This window comes from Triticum urartu, chromosome 7A (assembly GCF_056163025.1).
Source record: "Triticum urartu cultivar PI428250 chromosome 7A, HENAU_Tu73, whole genome shotgun sequence".
NCBI lineage: Eukaryota > Viridiplantae > Streptophyta > Magnoliopsida > Poales > Poaceae > Triticum > Triticum urartu.
In genome coordinates this window covers 629,392,153-629,403,308 of record NC_141879.1, presented here as the reverse complement: position 1 = coordinate 629,403,308, position 11,156 = coordinate 629,392,153, and the positions used below count along the sequence as shown (strand labels likewise).

Sequence of the window (11,156 nt, the reverse complement as noted above, 5' to 3'; positions counted from 1 at the left end):
CTTTGGTACACTAATGAAATCATGCCACGTTTTATGTTTTGCGCAATACCACTAATCATGTTGTTTATCGTGTGGCAGTGTGAAAGATTATAAGGAGTTTGCATGTATCGCCCAGATGCAGAGACCGGGGCTCTTCCTACTTTTCCAAAAAAAAAAGCATGGAGTGGAGGAGTCTTGAGTAGTTAGGCTAGGGGCCTAATTTTCTACCTGTCATATTTGCTACTCCCTTCATTCACAAATACTCCCCCCTAAAGAAAATATTGTTTAGATCACTAAAGTAGTGATCTAAATGCTTTTATATTTATTTACAGAGGGAGTACTATATAATTTGGATATTTTTAATATATACTATATATGGATTGAAATGAATGAACAAATGCGTTAAAATGTTCTGCATACATTTGATTCACAAAATAATTAGAACATCTTGTATATGAACAGAGTAGCATTTATTATGGGTGTATTTCATAGTACGGGTATCATGCAAACACACAATGCAATTGCAAGCATCACACAAATGCTATCTACCTAGCTAGAACCGGAGCAAAGTCTGACTTGTGCAGGCTTCTCCTCCTGAAAAAATCTCCGAGTTTGCGTAGAACGGACCTCTTCTTGTGCTTCATGGCATGCTCCAAGCCGCCGTACTGTCTTCCGCCATCCAAGTGGTCGAACTCGTAGTCGTAATCGTCCATGGCCGCCGCCGCCGCCGCGGACCTCAGCTCCGCGATGTTGCTGACGGACGCGAACATCCGGTCCTTCCGGCCCGCGGCCAGCACCCTGCCGGAGTCCAGGAACGCCGCCGCACCGAGCTTCCCCTCCGCGTCGGCTTGCCACTTCTCCAGTGGCAACCCCGCTGCTGCCTTCTCTCCGCCGCAGGCGCCTCCATCGGCCGCCTTTTGGGTTGCCGCCGTGAGCTGGTTGCTTAGATCCACGGCACGCCCCTGCGCGGCAGCCTCGCTGGCCCTGAGCGACTCGTTCTCCAGCCTCAGGGACTCCACGGCGCGCTCGTTCTCGGCGATGGCGTCGCGGAGCTTCGAGTTCTCGCCGCCCGCGAACTCGAGCGACTCGTTGGCCGCGTTGGCCTCCTCCACCGCTCGCTCCAGCGCGCGCCGCAGGCCGCCGTTCTCGTGGCCGGCCGCCCGGTGCAGCTCGGCGAGCCCGGCGCTCTCGCGCCGGGCGCCGTCGGCGTCCTCCTCGGCCGCGTGGGCGCGTCCGAGCAGCGCCTTCTCCCTGGCGCGCCACGCGGCCGCGGCCTCCTTCCACTCGGACATGACGCCGTCGAGCTGCTCCGTCGTCGACCGCAGGTCTGCCTCGGCGGCCCGCAGCAGGCCCTCGAGGCGGCCGGCCTCGGCGTTGGCGCGCTCGAGCTCGGCCTGCGCGTCGGACAGCCACGCCTTCACCTGCTTGGCCTCCGAGGTGACCGCGGAGAGCGCGGCGGCGAGGTCGTCGGCCGCCACCCGGCTCCTCTCCTCGGCGGCCAGCGCCGACCGGAGCCTGGCCCTCAGCCCGCTGATCTCCTCGTCGACGCCGCCGAACATGAGGTCCATGACGCTCCACTGCCCCTGCGCGGGCCCGGCGACCTCGAGCTTGGCCTCCTGGAGCGCGACCTTGGCCTGCTCCAGCTCCTTGGTCCGGTGGATCAGGGACTCGAGCATCCTCGCCTCCGTCTGCTTCGCCACCGCCACCTCTCGCTCCAGGAGCCGCACCCGCGCCGACGGCGACGACGTCTCGCCCTGATCGCCGTCTTGCTTCTCCAGCTCCGTCGCCATGTCGCCGCCGCTGCTGGCACGCTGTAGTGAGCCCAGGCGGAGGCGTGGCTTCGGAACTGGAAGCCGGAGGGAGGAGTCGTCTTTTTTTTTGAGCATGGGGGGAGGAGTCGTCGGATCGAACGGAATGCTCGCCGGCCAGATTTACAGTGGATCACGCCAGACAAAATGTGTTACGTGCCCGTGTCACTCGTAGACACGGAGCATGCGTAATTCGCTCGGGACGTGGAGCAGGTGGAAAAAGAAAGAGACGGCGCGCTTGATCTGGACCGTCGCGTGCGATCCCACGCCAATTTACAATGCCAAGCGCGCGTGATCCAACGGATGGGGTGACGGGTGCTACTACGTAGGTGCTACACGTAGTTTATTGCGCTTTGGATCGACTTTAAAAGGTTTTCGTAAGAGTGGGCATTTTTGGAGTTTTATAGCCGTCCTCAGCTTCATATTCTTGTAACTAGATACTGTCACTCGCTACAAGAGCCAACGACGATGCCATGTACAACAAGAAGCCGCCAATCGCCGTGACAAAATTTCAGTTTTACAGGCGGTCCAGTAGCAAAGCAGTCAGCGGATAAATTATTTCTGAACCGACGTTGCTCGCATGGTCACCACGACTCATATGTCGGGCCGCCATTGGATTGGCAATTTTGATTTCAAAATGAGGCGTGCTACACGTTCATTGACTGATCTTTCTAATAGGTTTTAAACCATATGTAGTATAACTGAAATCATCAAAGCTTTAGAACAATGCAGATCCTTAAGAGCTAAAACCTAGTAGAAGGCAGTGTTGCTGATGAGGACTCGCTCTTCTATGTGGACTCAGCCATATCGTTTTCTCTGTTCCATTGTCGAATCTCTCAACATCCTCTTCGGCCGGGAACTGTCACTACTTATGTTTTCTAGGGATGACTGACGACGTTTGTCATAAGAACGAGTATCTTCCACAGCAAGAGAACCACCTCCATCTGATTCACTCTTGAGATATTTCTTTGGCGCGCAGGAGATGTAGGCTGGATTGAAAAGCATGACTCTCTCATCGCAAAACGGCACTCCCCAATCACTTCTTTCTCCCTCATGTCAACAGTGACAATCCAGGCATCTTTATTCGAGTAATCACCACTCCTGGAGAGGAGGCATACGGCACCATCACCGCACAAGATGGGACAACATGTGAACATGCGATTTAGAGGCAGTTTGTCAGGTCAAGAACATGATGGTTTCAGGTGCTCGAGCGGCGATGGCTGGGTTGTACCATGATGAGGAGGCAAGGAGAGAGTTCCAAGTTCACCGTCATGAAGAATGCACCCCTTGCGCCAGTAGTCCGAGGAGAGCTCCCTATGCCATGTCACGAGCCTCCAACCAACCCATTTGAGTTTCACCCGTCGCCACCTTGGTTGCGTCGGAGTCATGGAGCATGTCGGAGTCAGGGCCAGGGGCGCCGCTTCTGATGATGCGGTGTAAATCTTCCATCTCAACGCATGTTATCGTCGACCGTCGTCGGTGCAGGCGACGTCACGTATCGACCGTCCTAACGACCCTCCACCATAGTGTCGTCGAGTGCCGGGCAGCGGGTTCGGCAGTGCGATGAAGTGCGCCATCACCGTTTCTTCGAGCACTTTGCAGAGCAGAATCCCCGATCGACGTAGCACACCGCTCCACGTATGGCGACCACCTTCATGATCGACGTAGCACACCGCTCCACGTACGAAGAAACCCCGCGAGCGCTTCGTGATCCAACAAGGAAGGTCTGGGACAAGGTGCTCTATGGTCCAGGCACGCCGCTTGGACCTGAAGACGTGGAGCTTGCACTGCCCCGACCTCCAGTCCCTCTTGAAGACGGCCAGGACAAAGCCCCTGCCGTTGCCGTCGCCGTCATCGTCGGGTATGACGCCTGCGAGGGCTGGATTGAGCCCCTCCCTGAAGAAATACGCGCTGACATCGGGGAGCAGATCGAACGACGGCTCGCGCCCGGCCCGGTATATGAAGAACTCTCGTCGGCGTGGGTCGGGGCCGGCGAGGTCGACGTGGAAGAGGACGAGGTCCTCCGATGACCAGAGGATCTCCGGCCTCTTGCTGAAGGGGTTGTCCTGGAGGTCGGGGCAGCTAACGTGGAAGTAGGAGAGCGACGGCAGGTCGACGTGCCTTTATGGATTTTTTAAAATGCTCATGATTTGACTAGAAAATATGAATTATTTTTAAGTTAGATTATCACAATTCTAGAAAGATGCCTGCAAAATTTAATATTTTGCAATAATTCAAAAAATGCTCATTAATTTATAAAAACATTGTTCAAAAAATCAAAATGTTTTAGGAAGTTTGCATTCTCGAAATTGTTTGTGATTTTCATAAATATTCATGAACTTAAAAATCTTTCATGGATTTGGAAAAAAATGAAAAATAAAAAGAATGAAAACCAAAAACTGTTAATGAAAACAAAGAAAAATATGAAGTAAAAACCAGAAGAGAAACTGAGTGTAATGGTAGATGAAAGGGAGAAAAGGATAATAAAAATCCAACGAACTTGAGAAAATCATGGAAAATGTTGGTAAGTGTCTTAAAAACGAATAAAATAGACTGTCTAGAAAAAAAACTAAGTTACTATGTATGGAAAGGGTGATAGTTGGCGGGCCCATGTTCTGGTTCTGCTTACTTATTTTTTTCCCTCTCACGTTCTTGATTGGGTTTTCTTTTCACATTTTCACCATTAGAATTCCACCCAAAACTTAACTAATCATTTTTCCATTAGTGTTGGTGTTACATATTGCGAAATATATTTTAACAATGTATTTTATAGAAGTATTGGGCTCTTATGAAAGAAGTGCCCTATACCTAGGACTGGTCTACAGTCCGGGATTCACCGGAAAAACTAGTTGGTGTTCTATGTACTTAAAAAATTGTTGTTAACTCTATGTTTAAAAAAAATTGTTGTTACCTCCAAAAAGATTTTTTGGTACTTTGAAGGATTTTTTTTTTGGAAAAGCTTGGCTGCTTGATAAACCAAGGCGTAGTTTTATAGATTCAGAATACATTATAAAAAGTTAGTTAATAATATATGAGAAAAAGTAAAAATAGTAATGTATTCAGAAAAATATCCATGCCGTAGCAAAAAAATTGTTGATAAGTTCATAAAAAAATTCCTAGATTCTGAAACAATTGTTATGAGTAAAAAATGTCGTTATAGATTCTTTTAAGTGCTCATGATTTGTGTAAAAAATACGGGTTTTAGAAAAAAATGTTCAAGATTTTTTTATGAAAGATTATCAAATTTTTAGAAAGATGCCTGCAAAATTTAATATTTTACAGGAATTTGAAAAATACTCTTTAATTTATAAAAAACACTATTAAAGTAATCTAAATGTTTTAGAAAGTTTGCAAACTCAAAATTGTTTGTGATTTTCATAACTATTCATGAACTTAAAATCATTCATGGATTTTTTTTAAAAAGAATGAAAACCCCAAAAAAGAAACTGATAATGAAAACAAAGAAAAATATGAAGTAAAAAATCAAAAGAGAAGTCGAGTGAAAATTCGTCAAAAAAAACAAGTAAAATTGGTAAAGGAAAGGGAGGAAAGGATAACAAAAATCCAATGAATGTGAGAAAACCATGGAAAATATTAGAAAGTGTATTAGAAATGAATAAATGAGACCGTCTGAAAAAACCAAAATTACTATGTATGAAGAAGGTGATAGTTGGTCGACCCATGTTCCGGTTCTGCTTACTTGTTTCCCCTTCGTTCTTGATTGGGTTTTCTTTTCATTGTTTCACCCATAAACTTCTGCCCAAAACTTAACTAGTCATTTTCAAATTAGTGTTGGTGTTTTTTTAGGGGAGTGTCAGTATTACATATTGCGAAATATGTTTCAACAATGTATTTTATAGATGTATTGGGGTCTTATTAAAGATGTGCCTTAGACCTAGGACCGGACCTTAATCCTTGCATGTGGATAGGTTAGCAAGTTTGAGAAAACCAGTTGTGGATGCATGTTGTCAATAGAAATGAAAATAAATAATAAAAATAGATGATGTCTATGAAAACAAATTATACTCATTATTCTACAACATAGACGTAAGAGATGATTGCTTACAATCACACGATTCTCCGGTACAGATACATGTAGATCTCGACGACATTTACGATAGACCCCTTTGATTTATCATTCATCTTCTCTAACTTAAAAGGAGAAGATGAGGAATTGACTAGTATTGGTCATGTTCTGTTATTTCAATAATTCTTGAATGTTGTAGAAATTAAGGAGATCCTTATGCAATGCTCTAGAGTGCGGGGGGGGGGGGGGGGGGGGACATATGCCTCCCTTTGGTCATTAGGAAGTTCCGCACTTGTTTAGCAATATTTGGCGGTCGGGGGTTGGAGTACTCGTTCGAGATAAAGGGCGTGACAGGGTTGATGAAAGATTTGAAGTTGTCGGAGAAAAAAAAAGGTCAAAAATAATAATCACGATGAAAGAGAAGGGAAGTGCGTCGAAGCACATGCAGTGGGGAAGGTAATGTCAGAGAAACTTGCTTATTCAAATGCAATATGTCTCTCTCTCTCTCTCTCGGTATGGTTTGGTGCCCGATCAAGGGGATATATTGGAAGGGGGTCGGGCAGAACTTGTTCATGTTCACGTTCCACGAAGAATCTAGAAAGAGGAAGGCACTTGAAAGTTAAACGGGCCATGGATGTTTGACAAAGAGCTCGTGGTGAAGGACTACGTGCCATGAAAGAGGTTGGCAGAGTATGAGTTCAATAATATACCAATCTGGTTTCGCGTATTCAGTCTCCCGCTAGGCATAATGAATGCGGATTCAGGAGAAGAAATTGGCCAAACACTCGCCCAAAAAACCCACGGAGTAAACCGCCTCAGAAACCAGGAAGGTCCCCCAAACCGATGGGGAGAAAAAACGCTATATGCGCTGTCCTACTACCGAGGATAGTTTATTTTTTATATTTTTGAGAATCGATATACTACCGATGAATGGGCTTTGCTTTAACGACGCGGCTAAAGCTTGCCTAAGCGCCAACGACCGACAGCCCAATAAAGGCCCAAACCTAGAGTCGGTAGAGGCCTGACCCAAGCGCTCACGTCACCGCCGAGCGCGTCCTCCCCTCGCCCTCGCCTACTTGGCTTCCTCTCCTCCAGCCGCCGCCGCCACTACCGCAAAGGAGAGAAACGCAACTCCCCGCGACCGCCACCACCACCCCGCCGTCGCACCCCTGCCCGCCCGCAGGAGCCGGTCCAAGCCGTACCCGAGGGGACAGGAAGAGGCGGCCAAGATGCCGACGGTGACCTGCAACGCCTGCAACGCGGCGTTCGAGGAGGAGGAGGAGCAGCGCCTCCACTACCGCTCCGAGTGGCACCGCTACAACCTCAAGCGCAAGGTAGTATGCTTACCACCGTCTTCCCCGCGCCGGTCCCGCGCGATTGGTTATTTATGTGCTGTTAGGGTTCGTGTTAGGTAGCAGCAGATGATGCGTTCCGCGGGCGATATGAATGGGTGTCTGATGTGTTGTGCGCTTCTGGAGCGGAGATTATGACGCCCAGTAGGCCCGCGCAAACGCTTCCCCTGCGAATTTTTATTGCTTGTTTTTTTAGGTTTAGGCGGCTGGCTCGTGTTAGTGCTCGTGGATGATTAGAATTAGTATTTTTTTGCTCATTGTTTTGAGGTAGCTGGAGGCACTAGATTGCAGGGTGAGCAGTTTAATTAGAAATTTTAGGTATACTCTATACTGTCAACTTAAGAAAGGAGGCTATGTGCAAGCTTCCTACTCTGCTTTGGTTAAGATCGTAGAGAAGGGCTAGCTGTGATTTGTCTTTTGGAATGCGCCATTCAGTTTGTAGAAGAAATGTTATACATGCCTGCTTTGTTCATGAGATGATGCCCTGCAGCTTGTCCCTGCTGTAGATTATACATGTCTAATTTGTTAGAGGATGAGGGAGGATTATCTTACTTATTGGAGAAAAAAACTATATATGTTATCTGCAAACGACCTCGCGGTACGCAATTTTAGCGAACAAAATGGAGGCAAGCCAATTTAAGTGTCTGTTTTGGGATACTCTGTTAGCTGACAATTAAACCCTAGGTGGAACTTGGTATCATATTTCTATTTGATCAACTTGGCAATTGTAGTTGTAACACATTACTGGGAACTGTTTGATTTTGTTGCTTCTTGCTTATGTCAGCGCCGTACTTCTGTTGTGCATCATTTTGACATTCAGTGTTTGTCAGGTGGCTGGAGTTCCTGGAGTTACCGAGGCTCTCTTTATTGCTAGACAAACTGTTTTAGTAGAGGGGAGCAACTCTACCGTTGCTCCTCCGATGTCTTACAGCTGTGCTCTTTGTGGAAAAGGGTACAGGAGTGCAAAAGCTCATGCCCAACATCTCACCACGCGGTCGCATCTCTTAAGAGCTTCTCAGGAGCCCAATGCCTCCACTGCTGCAGTAGTCAAGCCACTTCCTGAGCGAGTCCCTCGTAGAGCCCCCTCTGCAATGGAAGAAGATGAAGATGAGGATGATGATGAGGAGGAAGAGTGGGTTGAAGTGGACCCAAGTGAGCTGGAGTCTACCTCAAACATGCAAGTTGATGAGGACTCTAAATCAGATGATGAGATGGCTGATCTTGAAATGTTGGATCCCTCGGACTGCTTCATGTGTGATCTCAAGCATGACAACATAGAGGACTGCATGATCCATATGCACAAAAAGCATGGTTTCTTCATACCTGACAGTGAATACTTGAAAGATCCCAATGGCCTTCTTATATATGTTGGACTGAAGGTAGGCATTTCCCCATCAGTACTAATGTCCTGGTTCGCTAGTTGCATGTTTTCTAACATGATCGTGTACTTGTTATTCTGCCTGCAGGTGAAGCGTGATTTTATGTGCCTCTACTGCAATGACAGATGCCAGCCTTTCCAAAGTCTTGAGGCTGTCAGGAAGCATATGGATGCAAAAGGTCACTGCAAATTGCGTTATGGAGATGGTGGGGAGGATGAAGATGCTGACCTTGAGGATTTCTACGATTACAGCAGCAGGTTTGTACTGTGCTAAACTTTTGTATTAATAAGTTTCTTCTTGCAAAATTGTTACTAACCTTCTTGTTTCCTGTAATAAGAACATTAGTTTTGATAATATTAGGGTTTTGAGTTTGGGCTTCTGATGGGCTTTTTTCAAGACAACCCTGTTTGAGAACGTGCTCATCTTAGCATATGTTCTCCAAATTCTAGAATTTTTGCTCTTTGCATTGGCTCTTGCTTTTTTGTGGTTCCATGAATGCTTAGATTGAAGCAGAATGCTGTTGATAGTTGTGTTCTGTTAATTAGCCATCTTTGTTGGAATAATTTTTGAACAAAAGTAAAATTAATCTGAAATGCTCATCTCTGTCCACTGAATCATAGTCATGTAGTATCTGTGTGATCAGTGTTGGATATTAAGTATCCTTTAGTGGTGAATGTGCAAGTAGTATCTGTGTGGTCATTGTTGGATATTAAGTATCCTTAGTGGTGAATGTGCTGCGCACATCTAACACCTAATGGCATTGTTTTACTCTGGTTGCAGCTATGTTGATGTGGAGGGTAAGCAGCTGGTTGCTGCTGGTGACATGGACAACAGCATTGAACTGGGAGGTGGTGGATCCGAGCTCGTGATCACAAGCAAGAGCGAGAAGGGGAGACGCGTGACGACTCTTGGTTCCCGAGAGTTCATTCGCTACTACCGCCAGAAGCCACGGCCTTCCGTTGCAGCAGACCGTGCTCTTGCACTTTCCCTGGCTTCCAGGTTTGAATCCTGCATTCTTCATCCTATCCATTCAAGTATCTTTGTCATGTTGCATTCGTAAAATGCCGAGACCCTTATGCTTAACTGCGTTTCTGTTCCCCTTTTTCAGCTACAAGAGCATGGGTTTGGTGACGGTCCAGTCCAAGGAGCAGATGGTGAGGCTGAAGGTGCTCCGAGCGATGAACAAGAACGGGGTGGAGACGATGAGGACCAAGATCGGGATGAAGAGCAACGTGATCCGCAACCTGCCCAAGAACGTCCCGTACTAGTCGCGACGCCCGCTCTTCCTGTAGGAGCAGCAATCAGTCCGTGGAGCTCCAGCACTACTTACTGCCCTTGCAGCCATTGGTGTGTTTCGTCGACGATACCTATTCTAGAATAACGGTGCGTCCTTTGTCTAAATTTTTGTGCGGCTGCTGGTATCGACAGTCCTATTTACACCGTTCAGCCCAGTTGAACCTATGACTAGTCTCGCGGCGATGGGTGTATGCAGCGTATGACTTGACTTGTCGAGAAAATGATATATGGCCTTGTTGGATTCCGTTTTGAGTCTTGAGCTTGAACGATCTTCGCTGAGGTAGACCGAGAGGTTGTCGCGTTGCTTCAGTGTGATCCCACGGTGACAGATGCAGATGAAATGTAGCAGGAGGTCAGGGTCTCCTCACCTAACGCTGGTACTACTCTGGAGTGGTGACCGGGGCGTGTGAAGTTTTACCGCCACCCATTTATTCCACATACTAAACTCAGGTTGCCTGCGTCCACGTTTCATACCCGATGGCAGTAGAGTAGAGTAAGAGGTGGTAGCAGGTCTGAATTTCGCGTTTGTGGTTGAGTTGTAACGGAGTCTTGCTTTCTTTTTTCAATTGGCATATGCCATGGTCTTCCTCCACACGTCAACCGTCCGGCCGTCCCTTTCCCGTCTTATTATTCCGTGAGCGAAAAAAAAACGCTTTCATATTCTCCCACACACAATCTCACTGCCTACGCAAAGCGCATTTGACGATTCCGTGGGAACATTCCCGGAGCAGGCTAATTTGCTCCGTGTGTCTAAAGTAAGTGCATGTTTCAAATGTGCCTTCGAATATGAATCGCACAAACATGGCCCTGTCCTTAATTGAACAGTAAAGCTATCACAGCATCTACAACCGGACCATCCAAGGCACCTCAAACTGTCTCTATATATGTCCGGGTTATTTGGCATCTTCAAAACCCAGTCCATTCGTGGGGATGGTCCGAACACGTCCATCATGTCGGGGCGCACGTTGGCCTACCATGTCTCCACCGTGTCCCATAAATACCCCATTTCGGTTCAAACTCTAGTCAAAGTCCACACTCTTCTCAACCGGTTTGTTTACATTGTCCGTTGTCTCACTGCACGTCCTTGTCCCATCCCCTGCGCCATGGCCAGCTACGGCAATGGTTTCGACAACGTGTCCGATCCAATCGAGTGGGCGATGCTCCTTAAGGAGGATTTCCAGCTCATCCACTCTGGATGACGACGAGCTCGCACTTCGCATTGCCCTCGTTCGGTCGCAAATGAATAGGGGCGACAACTCGAGCTCTACGGCCTCCCCGGGTGGCCCGGAGGGGCAGCTGTTCGCGCCCTCCCCGG

At 47.6% G+C, this 11,156-nt stretch overlaps 2 protein-coding genes across 2 annotated transcripts; one reads left to right on the top strand and one right to left on the bottom strand.

The window, feature by feature from the left end:
- Positions 1 to 425: 425 nt before the first annotated feature.
- Positions 426 to 1,880, bottom strand: LOC125515095 (uncharacterized). Its single transcript, XM_087536565.1, has one exon. The coding sequence runs from the start codon at positions 1,863 to 1,865 to the stop codon at positions 525 to 527; it is 1,341 nt and encodes a 446-aa protein (XP_087392691.1). The 5' UTR covers positions 1,866 to 1,880; the 3' UTR covers positions 426 to 524.
- A 4,994-nt stretch (positions 1,881 to 6,874) lies between these two features.
- Positions 6,875 to 10,085, top strand: LOC147960790 (Zinc finger protein 622). Its single transcript, XM_087536566.1, has 5 exons — positions 6,875 to 7,148; positions 7,997 to 8,545; positions 8,633 to 8,802; positions 9,326 to 9,544; positions 9,654 to 10,085. Exons 1-5 carry the CDS (start codon positions 7,044 to 7,046, stop codon positions 9,811 to 9,813), a joined length of 1,203 nt encoding a protein of 400 aa, XP_087392692.1. The 5' UTR covers positions 6,875 to 7,043; the 3' UTR covers positions 9,814 to 10,085.
- Positions 10,086 to 11,156: the final 1,071 nt, after the last annotated feature.